Here is a 20,745-nt window from a genome sequence, read left to right on the forward strand (position 1 = left end):
AGCGGACTCACAATTCAATCTTTCATTTTTCAATTCGAAGTGATATTACCCCCGAACGACGAGAAAATGTTTCTTTAGATGGTATCCGACTATTGTTGTCTACGAGATGGTCTTGAGTTAGCGCACTGCTGTGGTGCGCTCTTGATAACATTGTGTGTTGGCAGCAGCCGCACAAAAAGCTCTCCTTTCTTTGTTATCTGTCAATGCCCTTCTTCTAAACCGCGATACTGAACGATATACATGGCTGGTGACATCGACCGCATCTTTTCAGTAGGCAGATGAATGAGATTTCAGTGGTGGGGTAATCTCTGGTATTTTTGCTTCGTTTGCCGAGTTGACTATCGATCAATTCTCTTCCTGGCCAAGAAGACATCCAACCTCTGACTGATCTGTTCTGAGTAGATCTCCCATCTTTGCCATACCTCGGCAAAATGACAAATGCTTAGCAAGATGGTCAGGCTCTTCGATCCTTTTGACTTTGTTTGGGCCAGTCTCTGTGGTTTGGACTGAAATATGGGGTGTCAGTGACTGAACCCGGAACCACAGTACATCTAATAAGTAGTACCCACACTCAATGGACCGGACTTGGGAGGTATTGGGGAATCTTATCCGTACACAGCATAGGTTCTAAACCACATGAAGATACTGCCAGCTGCTGAGGGCCTATGATGTATACGGATAAGCTTTTCCAAAACATTCGCAAGTCCGGTCCATTGAGTGTGGGTACTGCCTATTAGAAATACTGTGCCCGGAGCTGCGTCCTCCATAATTCGGCGAAGCGAACGCGACATTGATTTGGGGCGTAAACGGGCTTCAGACTGGATAAGGAGACAGCCTTTTTGTGATCCTCAATCTCGAGCTGGAAGAAATGCTCTCCTCGCTCGAGAACACGGTACGGGCGTTCGTATGCAGCGGCTTCCGGACAGTATCCGTTCTGACCAGGACGTGCGTGCACGTGTCCAGCTCCTTGGGAGCGCAGGCAGGTACGGATATGTGTCGCGTGGGAGGTGTAATTTTAAAGTGGTGGAAATTGTCTTTCAGCAGGTGTAGGAATCCCGAATCTGTGACACCCGATCTCTTGTCGAAGACCGGATCATTTGGGAGCCTTGGGTTCTCCCCGTATACCAGCTCCGCGCGTCTGGCAGCAAATTCCTCTCGGCGGGTTGTTCGAAGGCCAAGTAGGATGAGAGGCAAGACCTGAGTCCAGGACGGATCGTCGCGTGCCATAATGGCGGCGCTTCCCACTGGGGTTTGTGAAGCAAATAACCTCGAGCTTAAGGGAATTAACGGTAAGGGCTCACCGGTTGAAATAAGCGATGACCCTATCAGTTAGGAGATTGAGAGAGAGAGGGAGGCTAGTGAGGGCCTGAGACCACTCGCATAAAGGATGGTGTCATCTGCGAAGAGGATCCTCCCTGACGCGGGAGGACCATTGTCGTTGGGGGAAAAGAGTGGGTGAAGGGCTGCCTGAGTTGCCGTTGGCCTGGGGGATATGTTTACGGAAGAGAGGGGAATATCGTGGAGGAAGATGTTAAAAAGTTTGGGGCCTAGAATAGATCCCTGAGGGACTCCTGAGTTTACCGGGAAGTCGATGGAGCGAAGTCCATCGTCTGGACTGAATTCGTTTGTAGATCAATCCCTCTTTCCAAACTGAATCAAATGCTTTTTCGAGATCTATGGCGCAGGCTACGGTGGAATGCCTGTTTTGTTGATTGAGGATATGGTCTTGCAGGTACAGGACTGCCTGCTCGGTGAATCTGAAGTTTTCGAAGCCGAATTGATTAAGTGGAATGATAGGGGAGTAGTGTCTATTGAGGTGACTTAGTAGGATACGTTCGAAGATTTTTCCAAAACGGGAAAGAAGAGAGATAAGCCTCATATCTTTGAGACCGCCCGAACACCCCTTCTTAGGGATAGGTATGAGGAGGACTAATTTCCAAGATACCGGCCGTTGTTCAGGCAGTTGTTGAAGACGATGGCGAGATGTTCACTGATGGTAGGCGCGCATTTCCGCAAGAAAAAAGTTAGAGATGCCGTCGGGGCCCGAAGATTTTTTATTGTTGCACCGGGAGTTTGCAAGTTCGACTTCTTCTAGGGAGGTAAAGAAGGGGGAGAACGGGCCTGTTCTGACTGCATCAGCCGGGCATCTGGGAGAAAAGGGGCAAAGGTAAGACCCTTCCAAGCTCAACCTTTTATCGTTGACAGCATTGGCGACCACCGAGTTCCAGATGGGGTCCGCTGGCGGTTTTGCTCTGAATAAGTGGCTGAAATAGTCTACGCAGGCGGATATTTTTTCCTCGGGGGAGTGACACTGGAGGTTACCTATTTTTATCGGAATGGGGGTGACGTTAATAGAACATTTTCTTCTTTCAGCCAATCAATTAATTATTGAGAAAACTTGTGGGCTAGGTTTGAGGGATTTGAGGAGTTTCTTGTAAGATGCATTCAGTTCGGACCGAATAGCTCCATTGATTTTGCTGGACAGGTGTTTGATGATCTCGGAGAGGAGACGGTAGTCAGCGTTCCATCTGTTCCGTAACCGGCGAAATAATCTTTTCCTACGCTGCAGTAGTCTGTTTCTATCGCGGAGTAAGAGGAGGATTTGGGGGGAAAGGTACCCGTATTTGTAGTAACCAGGTTCCTTAATTGGGGCGTGTTTGTCAATTGTAGTTTCGAAGGCACAGTTCACTTTCCAGATGTATGTATCTTGCTCAACATTAGAGTGAATGCGCGATTTGTCCCAGTGCACTGGATAAGTCGCGTTGGAAACCATCCCAGTTTGTCAGATTGAAGGGTCTGAATTTATGCGGATGGTGGAGTAAAGGGAGAATTTGCTGTAGATGTAGAGAGAGGCTGAGGGCATGGTGGTCTGAGTGGTCTGCTAAAGAGGAGCAGCTAGTGACACATGCTGAGAGATTGAACGAGATTATAAAGCCGTCTAGGAAAGGAGACCCACGAGGAAAAGATGGCACTCTCGCGTTAATGATGTCCGCGCTAAGGATTGAACCCGACTGGAACCAATCGAAGAGCACTTTTCCGTTTTCGTTGTTAACTGAGTCGTCCCAAGATACGTGCCTTTCGATGAGGTCGCCGCCGCGGATTAAGGCGTCGAAACTGGTCGCGATTTCCCAGTAGTAGAGAGAGCCGATTGGGACTCGGAGGACGCCACCACCCCTGACAGGAAGTCTGACTACTGCTAACAGGCAGTTTGACGCCAATGCAGCCGATGGGATGCTATTTGCCCTTAGTCCCGCTTTGACTAGTATGGCTGTGCGTCTGCCCGCGTCGTTGCGGAAAGTACTGTAACCGGGAGCATGTAGTTTTACGTTAGGGGCTTCTCCCAGTCTGGCTTCGTTTAGGAGAGCGAGGTTAGGATCGGAATCCTAGAGGAGCTTGTGGAGAGCGAAACGTTTGTCGTTAGAAATGAGCGAATTAGTGTTGAGTGTGAACATCTTCATTTTGGTTGTATAGCAATTTGCAGAGGAATTGTAAGTACGCTTCGGGTTTATCTTCAGGGGGGAGGCGGAGATAGTTGTGATAGATGTCAGAGGAGAGAATAACATATTGAGTAGGGACCTGGCTTCCAGGAAGAAGCCCCTGGGAATGGAGGAATGTGGGGGCGATAAAGAGCTAAGCGTTTTGGGTTTTACTCGATCCCAGGCCACTGGAAGACGGGGTCAGTGAGGGAGGGGCGGTCCAGTTGGCATGAGGCAGTGTGCTAGGCTGAGAAACACGAACAGACGAGAGTCTGTCAAGTTTGCGAACGAAGCAGATCGGGAGTGCGGGATGCTCTTAGCTCTCTCTTTGCACTGGATTGATTCCAACCTACGAGGGTCTTAAAGAAGTTGGGTGGGTGACCCAGTTAGCCACAGTTTGCATATTTAACGAGTGCTGCCGACTCCTTTTTGGCGTTGTCTTCTACATTCGAATGGAGGCAGTCCCTGGAGGCGTGTGGGACCGCGAACCTCACGCATCTGGGGTCGTATCCGCAGTTTGAGGATACGTGGCCAAATTGCTGGCAATTGAAACATTGGGTGGCGTCCCCTTTTCGGGGTTTCTCCCAGCTAATCCGTTGATAAAGTAGGGTATTTTTTTGTGACTATATTGACCTCTTCCTCAGAGTTGAAAGTCACACGGAAAGGGCTCAGATGGGTGTCATTGGATGGTGACCATGGGGTAGAAAGCCTAGTTACGCGGACAGGCGTAATCTGCGTTAGCTTATTCATTTTCGAAGCCACTTTTTCGGGAGTGAATTCATGGGGGGAGATTCCTCTGAAGATGAGGGTTAGCTTCTTCTCCTCTTTCTGCGTGAAGGAATGACCTTCCAGTCTGGTAATCTTGATTAGGTGGAGTAGTTTCTTATGGATATTGGGACAATTGAGACGAACTTGGTTGGTAATTTCAAATTTGGCATTTTTGTCTATGTTCTTGATTGCAAGGCCCAGTGCCCTGGCTGTCAATCCCTCCAAGAAAATCGGGGGGAGAAAGCTAATTCTATTCTTATATTTAACTAACGGTGGGCTGGCCGTGTTAGCAGATCTCGAGGTTCCGGGACGTGCGTGCGACGCTTCGGGGCAATGCTCGTTGTCAGAGAGAAGATAAAAGCGGTTTTTGTTTGAATTCGTCTTGGAAACCTTGGATGTAATTGACACAATAATTTGCTTCATCGATCCGAGCGTCGGGCTAGTCCCCAGGAGGGAAGCTCTGATCGTCGTCGACGGTTATGGCAGGGCAGTCGTCACTAATCATTTCTTCGGCGATAACGGTCTTGTTGGCCGAATGGAGGAGTTGTGTGGTGATATTAGAATTGCCCAGTCCATGGACGGCGACAGTGTAAGCTGGTTCCGCGCCCTTTACACGCTGTAGTTCCGTGTCCCTCGAGTAAGGATGAGTTCCGTACTCGCGGCGCGAGTATTGCACTGACTTCACTTTGTTATCGAGAAGTCACGTGTGTTAAAACTCTAACTGGCATTCTTTTACCGTTAAATAAAGCCGTTAAGCAAACACGGTTAAACAACTGAATAACGGTTTTCGATCCGTACACAGTCGAGAGCAATCGGCAGAACGAACCATTGGTTTAGGCGAATGCAAGCGAACTCTCCGCAAGATTCTGTAAAGAAAATATTTTTTTAGCGATAATTTGCCTTTGGAATATTTCGGTTACGAACTCGAACGTCAAAATTCTACTCTCGACTAGATGTCAGCCTAAGCGGCAGCCGGCGTAAACTTCACTACTACATCTGCAAACATTCGCCTCCGCCGATGGAGACTACCGTAAGGCGCCAATAGGAAAGAGCGCAACAACCCTACTGTCCGCTTGCGCTATTCGTACACGCCCCGCTCGATGTGTTGGTGAGGGCATTCTTCTGGCTGTTGCCTGCGAGCAGTCATCTCCCGCACGCCTGTCACATCAACGCAGGTTTTTGTGTCGTTCGTGTCGCTGTCGGCGCTTGTTCCGGTTTGTCATGAGCACAGTGGCTCCTTGGAATTTTCGCTAGATTCGCGGTTTCTGTGACTTCGTCTCGATTCTAACAAGTGCGTGCTGGGCTCGCTATCCTGTCGGCCGCTTCGTGCATTCTTCGGTGCGGACAAGACCCGTCCCAAGCGTGGGAATCTCCCAAAAACATATCAGCGGACCAGCGAGCGAGCGGAGTGATTTGTTCCGTTGGGCCTTTGACGTTTTCACGGTGCCAGGATTCGTTTGACGGCCAAGCGTGAGTGCGTGTGCATGCGAGGGTTTGGAAGTTCGTCCTTGTTAAGGCTGTGCTCCGGGAACTCGTCCGTTCCCGCTGAGAATTCTCGAGTTTGAAGGGAGCGATCGAGCCAAACGGCGGTCGGGGCAGTGCAACAGTTCCGGCCGTGGGTTTTGTTGATGGACGAGCGGATTTTCTCTGATGAAATTGCTCAGAACTTGGTGGTGCCGATAAGTCACGGATTCTGCCTTGCGTTTCGTCGAACCGCGGCGACGAGTCCTTGTGTCGTTTGTTGTGTGCGTTTCGTGTAAATTCGCCGTCCTCCGACTCGCTCTCGTGTGGGGTCGGTTGCACTTTGTTGAATTGTTTTTGACGGAAGACCGGACACATTAGGGCGCGAGTAGTGGTGTGCGTGGATGCGAGGTGACGGAGTATTGCCAGATTGAGCGGTTTCAATGCCGTCAAGACGGGAGCGGCGCGACTACGAGCTATGATTCACTGACAAGTGTGGCGGAGGCCCGAGTGTGTGCAAAAATCTTCACCTGCCGAGCCCGTGTTTCTCTCGAGTAGGAAATGACCGATCGCTGCGTGCAGACCCTGTGAGAAGTCGGCTGTGTCCGTGTCCTTTGTGCGGCTGCAACCCGTTGCCCGGCCAGGCATCCCCCGAGGGCGAGACGCTCGCCGTTGCCTTGTTTTGCGTCAAGTGCGTCCTGTGAGAGTGTGAGCGCCGCTTCGCGATTTACCGACACACGCACAGCCGCCAGCGCGCCGTCGTACACGTACACGAGGGTGCGTATAAACCGCTCGTAGGGGTGTGTGCGTCCGTCTCGTCGCTGTCGAGACGAGAACAACAACAAAACTCGGTGCAAGTCCAACGAGACTCGGAGCTTGAGTGCGGCCTTTAACCCCCAGCTGGTCGTGAGCCTGGTCGCCGCCTGCAGGACTGTGTCGCGATCTCGTCCTGCCAATCCACTTCCGATTGCGTGCCGGCCGGACGTAGCAGGCACGACACTGCCGTGCAACGAATCGCCAATGCATTGCGTGAATGCACTCGACGCGTGAGTGTGTGTGATTTTTTCTGTCATCTGTCGCGGGGTTACCAGGTTTGTCGCCCGGTTTGCAAGTGACCCAACACGCCAGGATTATTGCTTATCAGCGAGAACGTGTGCTGCCACAATTACGCATTTATAAACAATTCAAAAAGTGAAATTAGTTCCGGCAGAGAAAGTAATCGTCCGGCAAGGCGTCTCCACCATTCAGTGCTATAATTTTCCAAATATAAAAAAAAAGTATCTTTAATTCAATTTTGTGCATTTCATTTAATTTTCAGTATCTTCCAAGTTTAGCGTTAAGTTCTCAAAGGCAATTGGTGATAGTTTGTTTTTATCTTATATTTTCCCCGAAAGTGCTAGTTAGTTATCTTTTGCGAGCGCACGGTGCATGGGTTCAGTTATTTTCCGTTTATTTCAATATTTCAAATGCAATTCAGTTCAATCTTTATCCGAGCGTTAATCGATATATCTTCGATAATTACGACCTAATATTTGTTAAGTTTACAAAGTGCTAACACGAAACGACCCCGCCAAAGTTGGTCTTATCGAATTGTGCGAGCGAAGATAAAAGCCAGCCAGAAATTGGATAACTTTTGCTTTTCATTGTGTTCGGTGAAAACGTAAGGAAAGTTCTTATCTAATTTCTACTGCAAAAATGCGCGAATTTAAAGTTGTCGTTTTGGGATCCGGCGGAGTCGGTAAATCCGCTCTGACCGTGCAGTTCGTTTCTGGATGCTTTATCGAAAAATATGACCCGACCATTGAGGATTTCTATAGGAAAGAAATTGAGGTGAGTGATTGGTGATTTTTTCTTTTGGAATTTCTAGATTTTATCAATCAGGACTATCCGTAATCAGGACGGACTCTTGGGATCAACTTCGAATGATGAAGGTCCAAATATTTGCTCCGGAAATCGTTCAAATCAGGGTAGAATACTCCTTATGGATCCCAAAGAGTTGTATCTATTTAGTTATCTACAAAGCGGTCAACAAGCAATTATTCTAATTAGATATTGGCCTCAGATAGACAGGACACAAAAAAATGTTAACTATCAAGTGCTGAACTTATAAAAAGTTCCTCCTTGTTTGGCTCCAAAGCGATATCCGGTATTTCGGGAATCAGTTTTTCCCTTCTTCAGTGTGTGAACACGACGAAGGGAACAACTGGTTTCCGATATACCGATTTTTTTTTTAATAAACCCGTTTGAAACCAAAAAAGGGAGTTTTTTCTTCAATTTCGTCGCTGGAAAAACGAGTTTATGCTTAAAACTGGGAAAGGAGGGGAGGAAAACGAGTCTAAGGTTCTCCTTTGTTGAAGGTAACGGGGATTACAATGGGTAGGGAGTTGTCTTTATGAAGAAAGGTCTTCTTAAAGAAGAGGAATCTGGTAGTTTCGCGTTGTACAACTTCAAGAAAAAGGCGATCATAATTGCGGTAGATAGACGGAATGAATAGAGCAGCTTTTTTTTTAAACTAGGCACAACTCTAGTATATTTGATCGCATATCTCGATATTTAGGGACCCAGTTGCTCTATTCCTCAGTGGTTACAATTTTCATTTATTGTAACGGGTGTATCATGTATTTTGGGACTAACGTCAGGCGTTTATTTGATTGCATAAACCAGCACACAAATGTAAACCAATGCACTTGTCACACTTAACTGTACTCCTACTGAACTGTCAAACTCAAATTGTGCAGTTAGATCCATTCAAAATGTCGTACAAGCTCGATTTACGGAAATCTGTCGCCAACATGTTTGGCGGACTAAGTTCTAGTGAAATTCTTGAAATGTTCAAAGACAAGCCAATCTCTCGCAGAACAATTTTCCGTGTTCTGAAGGATTGTCGCGATGGTAAAGAGCCCGAAAACAAAAAGCAATGCGGTGGTCCATCCAAATTAGGTGCCAGAACAGTCATAAGTCTGCTATCAAGTGCGAAAAACAAGGTTGGTCAATCAACACGCAAATTGGGACGAAAATTTGGTGTTTCGAAAGATACAGTCCATCGTATTTTGAAGAAAAACAACGTAATTTATCGTAAACGTCGACGAGCACCAAAATATACACAACAACAACTCGAAAAAATACCAAAATGCTGCCGTGCACTTCGTGACAAACACTTTGCGAATGGAAAATCCATAATTTTGGATGATGAATCGTACTTCACATTCTCGCATCATGAATTGAGTGGCAACGACGGCTTTTATACTGACAACATTGAAGCAACACCAGATGATGTTAAATATGCCGGCAAATCAAAATTTGAACCAAAGGTGTTGGTGTGGGCAGTCCATTGAACCGGTAACACCAGATGATGTTAAATATGCCGGCAAATCAAAATTTGAACCAAAGGTGTTGGTGTGGGCAGCCATTTCATCGAAGGGTGTTTCAGAGCCTTTGATTCGATCAAACAAATCAGAAGCGATCAATGCTGACATTTATATCGGCCAATGCTTGCCGAAATTGAAGCAATTCATCGAAAAACATCATGGTCGTGACGAAATAATGTTTTGGCCGGACCTTGCAAGCTGTCATTATGCAAAAAAAAACATTGAATTGGCTGACTGAGCAAAATATACCATTTGTGCCGAAAAAGGACAATCCCCCAAACGTACCTCAGGCACGTCCAATCGAAAATTTTTGGGCAGTTCTCAAGCGTATGGTCTACGACGGTGGCTGGGAGGCGAACGAGCAACATTTGATTGATCGAATCAAGAGAAAGTTGAAGGAAATCGATCCATCGGTCCGCCAAAACCTGATTCGGAACATTCGCTCCACACTACGAAAAATCGAGGACCATGGTCCATTAAGTGTACTGTAAATGTATTTTTCGACGAATCATGAACAGAATAAAGTACGATTAAAAGGATTTTTCAAATCGATTGTTTGTTTTCGAATGACATGCTTTTGAAGTTAGTGCCAAAATAAATGATACACCCGTTAGGCACTGAGGAATCTTGATTGGTTGTAAGCACTGAGAAAGGGAACAACTGGCTCCCGAAATAACGATATATGGGATCAAATATACTAAGGTTGTCCCTTCCTCAGTGCCTACAATCAATCCAGATTCCTCAGCGCTTAAAAGCAACCGAAATTGTAAGCACTGAGAAAGAAAGCAACTGGCTCCCGAAATATCGATATATGCGATCAAATATACTAGGGTTGTTTCTAATCTAAACAACCATCTGCTCTTTTCATTCAAATATTCAGGACAACTACAAAGTTCGAAACCAAAAACCGCGGGCGGTAGGCTGGTTCACAGGACATTACTCGAGGATGCTTCTAATGAGGAAGCTGTAAAATTTTAAGAAAGGCTGAACAGAACGCAATATAAGGCCTATCATTCTACTAGACAAGAGTGGTGTCATCGAGTGTCGAAGCAGTGGCTGCCGAATCGGACCTTATTGGATGGACTTAAGGTGAACTGTCGGGAGTCGGTGAAGATTTAAGCTTTAAGATTTATTTATGAGTATTTGCTGTCGGCAAGGCTCTACTCATTAATAGAGCACCAGTGGGCAAGATTCTAGAGAAACACAGTCTATTGGGGAATATGCAGAGGAAAAGAGCTTGAAAAATCGAAGTAAGGCAAGAGAGGGAAGAGAGAATGCTGTTCATGAAGAATAAAAAAATAGAGATTTCAGAATGATTCCTGGGAATATGCAATCGTCAAAAGGTTTATTTATTTATTTATAAAAAGGAACAACACGTAGGAGGTAAGGTTCAATCTACATTTTATCCTCAGAGGAAGAACAAAAAAAGTAGTATATTCTACGCTCGAAGCTAATATTCGAGGCGGAGTCGCAGAAACCAAGCTGTAGAGCATTGTAACATCGGCATAATCTCGGGATTTGGAAGTAAAAAGTGGTTATTACTAAGGGAACTTCGAAAATGTGCGCGCTACAAGTGTTATGAGAAACAAATTCTCAAGATCATATCCGAGGAGGCAGGGTCGCCCATTAGACAATAACAGAGCTTGAAAAGAGCATACATATCAAGGAAGATTTGGCGTATTTGCAGGCAAGGAAGATTGAGGAGCTGGGACGGATAGTCTACACAGGGATTTTTTTCTATAAAGAAGAGGGTATAGAGCTTCAAGAGCAAGGTTATCAGAATTGCCGAAAGGAGGCAAAAGGAGGCTCTGTGATTTCACAGAGTAATATTTAAGGGTGTTGAAAAGTGTTAAGGAGAACTAGATGTAGGTAAAGGCCGAGAAGGAACGGAGGATATAACCAGTCATTTTGGGAGCAAAATTTATAATGTGCACGAAGTGGGGATTGAAAAGAAACTTGTAATCGAAAGTTACACCCACATTTTAAAAAGAACATAGAAATATTAGTGGTTGACTACGAATCTAGTGGAAGAACAGTTTTGCGGACTATTTGAGTACATTGAGTGCCATTTGCTGATGTTTATTGTCATTTTCTTCATCGAGAACCATCGCGTACATAAATTGGATTACAAGAAAGAGTGCAAGAAGCAGACAACCTAAGGTCGTTAGTAGAGTAAGCATGCAAAGGTTAATGAAGAGAGGAGTTCATTAATAAAAAATAGGAATAATAGTAGGCCTAGATTAGAGCCTTGGGAAATTTCAGTCCAAGGAAGGAGGGAGTAAAATGGGCAATCAATTGAAGAAATTTTACAGGATTGTTTAGAAAGGTAGGAGACAAGCCATGTGATAATTGATGGGGGGGAATTATCGTAAAGAGAATATTAAGAGAAGTACGTTCGAGTTGATGGAATCAAAGGCTTTGAAGAAATTGGTATCAATGTGTATTTTTTGCCGTGAGTGAGGATACTTAGTAAGGAAGTTGGTAAAATCTAGAAGGTTGAAACGAGTGGATCAATGTTTGCTATGAGATAATTAAAATTCTTGGTCAATCAGTCGTTGTATCTCTTGAGAATTTTGGAAGAAGAAGAGAGAAGTGGGATACTGTGATAGGAGTAATAAGGTACATTTTCCAAATATGCGTCAACTAGCAGCTTTCGAGACTTTTGGTTAAAAATTATGGATAAAGGGAGGGAGATGAACTGCTTCTAGTTAATTAACAAAAGGTTAGAGTGCCTATCGAGGAAAGAAGGAAGGAGGACACGAATGGCGAGCAACTCAGAGTACCCTGCATCTAGAAGAGCCGGTAAAGATATAGGGGGCGAGAAGGCGAACATCGAACAGAAGTAAGAGCAAAGTACATCACAGGAATGACAGAGGACCAAGATTGCAAAATTGGAGTAGTAAAAAGGTGAGTGGGGTTTGGGGAATCGCGAATGCGCGATCAAAACGGCTTGAAATCTCCGCTGGCTTGAACAGTCTCGACGGGCTCATCAAGTATCGTTTATGTTAATAATAATTTCATGAAATTTGTTCTGAAAGTGTTTTTCCAATTTTCAAGTTCTTCCTTTTTTGGCCACAAAGTGATATCACGTATTTCGAGAATTAGTTGTCCCCTTCCTCAATATGCCTTCAGTATACGAAGAAAAACACTATAGGAAAGAACAACTGGTTCCCGAAATGTCTTATTTGTTTTGTAAATCACTTTTTAGTCAAAAAGGGAAGCATCTTCCTTCATTTTGTCGCAAATCTGAGATACCTAGCTGCAGAGTGCTGTAACACTGATATAACCTAGGAATTAGGGAGTGGAAATAGAGTTCAAGCTCCGTGAAAGGCATGCCAAGAATGCCTGCTTTACGAGTGTTATACAAAGTGGTGCGATAGATGGTGTCAGTAGAGATTGAGGTGAGGTCAAAGGAGAGTTTGAAGATGATGCATATATCGTGAAAGATAAGGATAGTACACACGGGGAAAGTTCTCCGGGAAAAAGAGGGATCTGATCAATTTGCGTTGTACACTTCATGAGAAAGACAATCGTGATTCCGGTAGGGAGACCAGATCACTGGACAATAATGGAAGAGTTGTATATTGTTAAGAAAAGCTGAAAAAATCGGAAGACCACAAAGATTACGCTAATTTCTTAGCTTGAATGGAGTTTAAAAAGGACAGAGTTAGATGGGTTAGGGATACATTTGTTATTTTTTAAGCACTTAACAAAATAATCTTCAAGTTTCAACGTTGGGCATGAATTCAGCGAAGGCGAGTAAGTTGCTTACAGTAGGCTACTGACGTCTTACAAGGTCATGATGCTCTTCAGCTGTAAGATGGATGAAGTGCGCGGTATGCATTCAAGAATTTTAAAATAACAAGGGGACGGTAATTCCTTGCCTGAGAATCATCGAAATAATGTAGAATATTTTTTCCCTGAGGAAAATAACACTTGCCAAGCTTACCAAACAAGCTAAGAAGTATCGCTTCTGTGTCAGAGTCGCCTTCAATAGGGACATCAAAAATGTTGATGAGGTCCTTGACTAAGAGGTTATATTACAGAAGATGCAACATAGACTGAACCCAGACAGGATGGAGAAAACTGAGGAAAAGCATTTGGAACACAAGATATTATCATTTGGCTAATCCGCGCTTCAGAGCCCGGAAGGACTCGAAGGATCCGCTCGTCAATTTGACTTCAACGACTTTATCGACGATCACAGGGATTTGAAATGAGTAAAATCTTCGTAGTTCCCGAATTTTTTTACGACTCTCAATTGTGGAAAATGTTTGGCAAGGGCACAGAGCCTATGATGGAAGAAGGTCATATAAAATGGTATAAAAAGTGCAGGGAACTTGATCGCACGTTAAGGGACTGCGGATTGGAGTTCATTTTTTCATAGTAAGTAGTAAGTCCTTTAAGATTTTCTTTTCGAGATCATGTCAAGGTTTACGTTTGGAGATCATGTCAAGGTTTACGTTTGGAGATCATGTCAAGATTGAGGGTGCTATTATCTGACTCGTGGGGTTGTTCTTATTGAGCCTGATAGGTGTTTCTGAAGGTGGGTAAGAGAAAAAAGTGTGGAAGGAATTCTTAGGTAAGGGTAGATAGTCGTCAAATAAACATAAATCACCAACAATGAAGAGAAGATGCAATGTGACAGGGCCGAAGATGGCACTAGTTTTGAGAATGTTGGAGTCCTATGAATACTGTCATCCTTCGTTAGCTTTACATACGATAAAGATCCTGGAAATCAGTTGGGTTGTTCTCTTGATGCAGGGAAAAATATCGTCGGAAAAAATAGAATAACTTTGGCGCTAAAGCAAATAGAAGAGCCCGGAATGCGGGCAGATATAGCCTGCGGAGCTTCTTTGGTAGAAATCAACGGGATGATGGAGATATACCACGTTGGGGCTGGTTCAACAAAAAAAAAGAAAAAATAAACCATAATTCCTCAGAGTGCTACTAACGTCTGGTAAGGATCGTGCCCTTTAGGTGAAGTGTGGTTGCTGGACGAAGTTTGTGTTGGAGGCACCAACATTCATTATCGCACTAGAGCGGTATAGAACGAGGCATAAGTAGAGAGTAAGGGACCGGGAGTTGAAGCACCAGTATTAAGGGCAACATTTGCCGGGAGCTAGACGGAAAGCATGGCAAAATTGGCCCAAACGCTGCGAGGACGTTAGACGAAGTGCTTCTTCATTTTGCAAATGCCGTGTTTCAGGATCCAGTTGTGTTTCGTTGAATAAATTGTTTAGTGTTTTGCGCCTAGTAAAAGGTAGCAATACCATCGGGTTGGAATAAAGATCCATCTATTCTCAGCAAGATTAATAAAGAGATCTTCAATATTTGCTGTGGTTATACAACTGAAGGTGATCAGGATTAGAACTCCTGCCAAAATATTGGCACTAATTGCAAGTCTTCAAAAAAGACATAGGAGTTCATTCGTCCTTAACAAAATTAGGGGTTGATGGGGGGAATCTTCTGGTAAGACTTTGGAGCTTCCAGTGTCGACACAATTTCCCTTGGATAGAGCTGTAACATATATAGGTCAGGACTCCAGGCTAGGAATATCGAATTAGTGGGTTTTGGTCTAAAGCCGAGATGGTTGAAATTCTTTATAGACCTGACCAGATATCGGTTCTTGTCCAGTTGGTGATGAGTTTTGTGAGCTATTTCTTCGTTTGAAGGTTATGCAGTACTAAAAAAAGAAAAGGTTGTTCCGTCGTTATCAAGGATTATTGAAGTTGTATCTCGGTTAGGTATGTAACACACACCGGTGGACGCTTAGGTATAGTTGATAGGCCTTTGAAAGGAAAAAAAGGGTTATAGTTTGTTTACCGGCGTGAAGCGTTGTTTGAAGTTGTTGTTGGAAATGCAAATGCTAATGCAAGGGAAAAGGAAGTATGATTGATGCAGAACTCGTTAGCACGACATTATATAAATGGATTTTGAAAAATAGTGCAGGGTTCTATTTTTAGCTATGCCATCCATATCAAGATTCGAAAGCTCCAAAGGGCAGTCCATGTAGGGCGTAAGGACGACATACGAATTCCGAAGTACCTATGCAAAAGCAAGGCGGAAGGGAAACCAGAAAAACCCCGAGGCAGATGGAAGTTACACGTAGCTCCTTTTCTGAAATAGGATCACCCGGTCGTTGGACCGTGATGACGGAGAGTTCAGTAGGGAAAGAAGAACCTTTCTTTCGAGCTTTTGGAATACGCGTTTGATCTCTTGAGCAAAGTGTGGCTCCTTTTTTTGTTTTCTCCACTGAGCACGTGGAGTACCCATTTTGCCAATTTTTCGGCAAATTTCATCAATTGAAGAGTATTTTTTCGGCCAAGTAATTATCTTACCATCTTCTTTTAAAAATGCTTTGAGACGATCTTCTTTGAATTCTGACCGGAATGACCCGTATTGCGGAGGTCATCCAAGTCGCCATTTTTAAGGTTTTGTGTAAAACAAAGCCTTATTAAAATCGGTTTACTGTGTGTCTGTCTGTCTGTCCGTCTGTTTCTGTTTGTCACACGCATTTTTCTCGGATACGGTTATACCGATTGACACCAGGGACACCGGGAAAGGTGGGAATTGTGAACGCTCGCGCATTCAGTGAGTTACATAATTATACGTTGAATTTAAGGGGGGTCTCCATACATACAAACGAGGGATGCAATTTTTTTGAATTTGGCAAACTATTTCCGTGCTACAGACGCGCCCCTGACGTCATTTCCGCAGAAGTCGCAAATGTTCCAGCCAGATGGAGCAACTTTTAGGCCTCAATGAAAGGTGAGAAACAGCAGATGTGGAAAACGTAATGCGTTCAGGGGGAGGGTGGAGGGTAATAGAATAGGAAGTTGTCACGCAAAATCTCGAATAAAGCCAGACTCCTATTGGTAGGGTTGCGAAAATGTTCGCTCGCAGGTGGCATAATCTTTATTGGTGATTGATCCATCATTCCGAGCGACACTCTTACCGCTCCGCTGCGAACACTGCATACAACCTCGACATGAGGGTTACTAATGTAAACAATAGTGGTTTCTTTTCCTCCTTTGTAATTTATAAAGTTAAAATCTATCTCTTATCTCTCTTAACCAAAAAAGTATGATTTTTATCAACGCTGAACTTTTTAGTGAAAGCAGACGAAGATAGGGTTTTTGAAATGTGCACATGCTCCTCGACAAAGGGATTAAGGGCTTCCGTAAAGCTCACTTCCTCCTACTTGAGCAAAAATTTCCACAATATAAACTTCTTTCCCAGTTTCCCAGTTTCCAGTTTCCCCCAGTTAGACAGATCATACGTTGACGAAGTTCGACAATTTCCTTGCTAACTATGCTGCCCTATAAGTACGTTGCGACGAACCATGGTAGTGAAGGGCAAGCTTCTCGGAAAGTCCTGGTGAAGTTGAGAAGCATTGGTAGGATCTGTTAACGATGGAATGCAGGTTTTGTTGATGGGTTCCCGCTATCTATTTCATGTTCAGTCTTACTAAAATCATCCTTTTCCGATCTTTTCGGTTCCCAATTTTTGATGGCAGCCAAATGATGCTCTTACTTTGTGGTTTTTTGGTTCGGTTCAGCTAAATAAATTCCTTGTAATGTTTACTCTTCATTGCTTTGTGGATCGTTGGGTAGCTACTAATTTTTTCTTTCTTAATTTCATTTTCAATAAAACTCTGCTTAGCCTATAGTAGTGATACAAGCACAAAGGTCCATGACTTAACCGGGATTTGAACCCGAGGAACTAGATTTTTTGATTTATGGGCATTGTCGAACATGGTGGTAATCAAGCAGGTAATTGAGTTTGCTCAGCGTTGGCCTCTCAATTTCGTTGCCCTGGGTTCGAATCCCACCTGTCACACATGTTTATGTTCCTCTTTGTGCTTGTCCCGCTGTTGTAGGCAGGATTTCTGGAAGTTTTAATCTTCGTTCTAATGATCATGTCACTACAATATTATAACCAGATCTTTGAATATTGAAGAAGGAAAGTGAGGAAAATGAGAATTTAGATCGCTGAGGGCATTTTTTTTTGAAGAAGAAGAAGGAAAAACCTTGTTTCCTCAGTTTTCTGTGGGTTTGAATTGTTGCTGGTTATTTATGAAATAAATGTTCAAATTTTGGATACCCCCGAAAGAAAGCTATTTTGAGCAGTATCCAACAAACATAAACATGGAAAACTTCCCAAAACGTGCGCATATTCATTGAAACGTTCTGTTATCTCCATTTTGCAACTATTGGCTCTAAGTGCTAATTATAGCCTCGTTAGCGATTCAATCTCACCACGACTCCTGATTAAAAAATATTATTTGATATCGTAATCATAATCATCAGACGTGCCCATGTTGTGATGGAAATAACCCGTGCGTTAACTCGGACCCCTGTGGGACACCACCTTCTCACTATACCAACGAGAGATCCCGTACATCCCAGCTGAGAGAGTTCCATTCCCTCTTCAAGCCAATCTAGAAATTCACCTTCTAGCCCTGTTACATTCGCTCGAAGCAAATCACGATGGACGCAAGTGTGTCATCAATTATACGCCTAGCGAGCAGGAAAGAAGAGGTTTCGTCATTTCCCTCTTTTCATGCGGTGCAAATTGCCTTCAGCATCGACGTCATGATGTATTTTGGGGACCACGCCTGAAGATTCAGTTGTTCCATGTTGAGGTCGATGAGAAGCTTGAGTTGATGCTGCGCTGATGGAGCACGTAAGCTCCCAGGTTGATGTATCTGTACAAGTCTAGCGAGTCAAGTAGGGGTCGAGAACTATGGATGCATGTTTAGGCCCATTTAGATGCCTGGAGGAGCTAAGCTTGCGCGTAATTACAGACAAAGTGTACAAAATGTGAGCTCCCTCCACTACCTTCCATCACTTCTATCGCGGCCTTAATAAATGACCCAATCAACGTCATGCCGTCATTAATTCGTGCTCTGCGTCCCCGTATCTTTCGCTCTCCTCGAAAAGATAAACATTGTCCGTGCTGGTTTCGTTTGCACCGCGAAAGATTTATGAGTTAAATTTATATTTTACGTATGTGGACTAGGTGCGCACATGTTTGTTTGGCACGATACGGCCACCAAAGCACCTCCATGCCAAGCAAAATATCATCTGGCCCCGAGTGATTATTTCATAAGAAAATAAAAAGCTGTTTTGGTACTGAAGCTGATGCTGATGCCCAAGTTGATGGCCGACTTGAGGAAAGAAATCCAGATCATGATTAAAATTTTGCAATAAACGTATATGGGGTCTGCGCACTGAAATGCATGCGTTGGCGCTTTTGTATGGCGGCAATGGTGCGCGTATTCAGTTTTTGGTGGCATGCAAGAGTTGGTACGACGATGGGACGTCGGATTTTGTCACAAAAATAACTGAATGCGTGGGCATCATCTTTTCAAATTGAAAGTAAAACAGTTTTCTCGTGTGTAGTGGGTTTTTTGGATTCAGGTTTTGGATTCAAGTAGTGTTGTCACCGCAGTGGTGGCTGACCTGGTTGGTATTCTCCAAGAGCTGGTGGTTTTCGTCCCCAGTTTGACAGCCAGAGTAACGAAGGAAGGACTGCAAAGTAGAGCTAAATTCAAGGAGCTCCATTAAATCTTGCTGATCCCCAACTCCCTTGATCTACTGAAACACCTTTCGTGACCTAGTAAGACCCCATCTCTTCCCATTCAGTAGCCTCACATCCAACCTCACGGCGCGAAGACCACTTTCAAGTGGCAACTCTGCTAAAATTCAACAAAATCAATCACACATTATGGAAACCATCAGGCCATGGACATGGCAAGTTTTCAAGCACATTTGCAGCAATCGAATGCTGCCAAGATAAGACAATGCCAAGACGGCCTACTTCACTTGTCTCGCGACTGGCGTCTCAAGGAACAGGTAGACCCGCTGACATGCCAAACCGGAGCGCAGTCTACAATTTAAATTCAACTCCGCTAATAAATCTTCCCTGAAATCCAACCCTCGCAATGTGTCGCCTTGTAAAGGAAATCCACTTTGATCCTATTGAAATCCCAACACTATTCCATTGTAGAGTCGGGGCTGGCCCAAACACAAGATTGAATGAAGGAGAAAGTCATTGTCGAGATAGTTTGTGTGTTATGTATCATAAAAAAGAAAAACTAATTCCGGCTCCTGACTTTCCCATCCACACTTTTCACACGTCCCGGGTATCAGTGCTGACTATGATTTTGGCTGCGTGAATGATATTTTTAGGTCATTAAAATATTCAAGAGCGGCTCTTGCCTCTTCATTAATCTATTTAGTGCCACCGCGATTCAGATTGGATGGATTTAATAGCGCGGCGTGGTACACAGCATCCTCCATCCACTCCACGCCTGAAGATCTTAAGTAGGAAGAATCAATTTTCATTGCACGCCAGGGTGAGGAGGGAGGACCTCTCTAGTTAGTTCGTCAGTCAGCTGTCGGCGGTTCTGAGTGCTTCTTTATGCTTCCTTTTCATAGAGACATTCTTATGATTTATATGGCTCCTGGGTTGAATGATGAGACAGCGGAAAAAAAAACACATTCACCGTGCGAGGACGTGGTTTGTTATCGGAGAAAAGTCTGGGCCGGGGATGTGGTGTCTGTTAATTGATGGGGAAGAAAGCCCAGGAACAAGTGTGCGTAAGCCGTTTCGGCTGCAGTCATCTCGTTTTTGGTGAGGTTTTGATTTCAATATGAGACGAAATTTGATATGAATGCATGCCAAGCGAGCTGTGTAACAATTATGTTCGTTGTGGTAGGTAAAACCGCATGAAATGGCAGAATATTGGAGGGAACGTGATTCAGACGGAAAATGGATTTTCTAGTTGAAAAATGCTTTGAATGTTACATTTTGGTGTATGATTTTCATGACCTTATCAATCCTCGGATTTTTTCAATAATTTTCAATAATCTGCCCCGATGCTAGGCGTTGGTAAAACCTAAAAGCGGATAGAAACCTACAGGCTGCGGCTACCGAAACGTCAATAGCTTCGGATAGGGAGTGACTTTACGGCTTGCCAATGACTATCAAAAAATGATACGATTATTTTTTGGACCGGACAAAGGAATCGAGGACCCCAGAACATTCGCTTTTTCCAATTTAGGACAAAATTCCGGGGGGTTACCAAAGTCAGATGGCAGGACCTTAGAAAGAACATCCATCTTAGGAAAGGTTAGCACTGATAGACGCGAAACCAGGGTCATTACTGACGGTTATCACAAGGCGTGCTCTTAATGGCCTGGGGGATGGTTTTTTGCGGGATCTTCACTACAAGATTCCGGTCTAAGTAAGGGAGGATAATTGTGCACCAACAGAGATTTCTGAAATAGTATAAAAGCAACTACAGTATAGAAGCACAAAGCAGCAGTTCAAGAGAAGCTTATTTAAGGTGACATTGTAATAGTTATGCGGAGATAGACTCTGACAATACCAATACACCACAAGATAAGTTGGATTTCGACTAATCAGTAACGTACATTTAATTAGATCGACCACTTAGCGATTAACATTACATTAAGTAGTTGTCTTCTGATTGTAGAACATCATCAGTCACTTTCGCTATTGCTTGTGCTCGCAAGAGAACAGATCGTAGGCTCCCAAAATTCAATACAGGCCATCTTCGCAACCCGGCTGTCGCCCAGCAATAGGAAAACTTCCTTGCTGTACAAAGGACATAAACTCTACAAACTCGTTTAAGCACTAGG

The 20,745-nt window shown here is 44.2% G+C and overlaps 1 protein-coding gene across 1 annotated transcript in view; it reads left to right on the forward strand.

Annotated features, from left to right (window-relative positions):
• The first annotated feature begins 5,386 nt into the window (after nucleotides 1–5,386).
• Nucleotides 5,387–20,745, forward strand: part of LOC119653520 (ras-related protein Rap-2c) — a 468,746-nt gene continuing 453,387 nt past the window's right edge. The window contains exon 1 of the mRNA XM_038058188.1: nucleotides 5,387–7,535. Within this exon, the coding sequence (XP_037914116.1) occupies nucleotides 7,401–7,535 (135 nt within the window). The 5' untranslated portion in view covers nucleotides 5,387–7,400. The remainder of the gene's footprint in view (nucleotides 7,536–20,745) is intronic.

The sequence above is a fragment of the Hermetia illucens genome, chromosome 4, assembly GCF_905115235.1.
Source record: "Hermetia illucens chromosome 4, iHerIll2.2.curated.20191125, whole genome shotgun sequence".
NCBI lineage: Eukaryota > Metazoa > Arthropoda > Insecta > Diptera > Stratiomyidae > Hermetia > Hermetia illucens.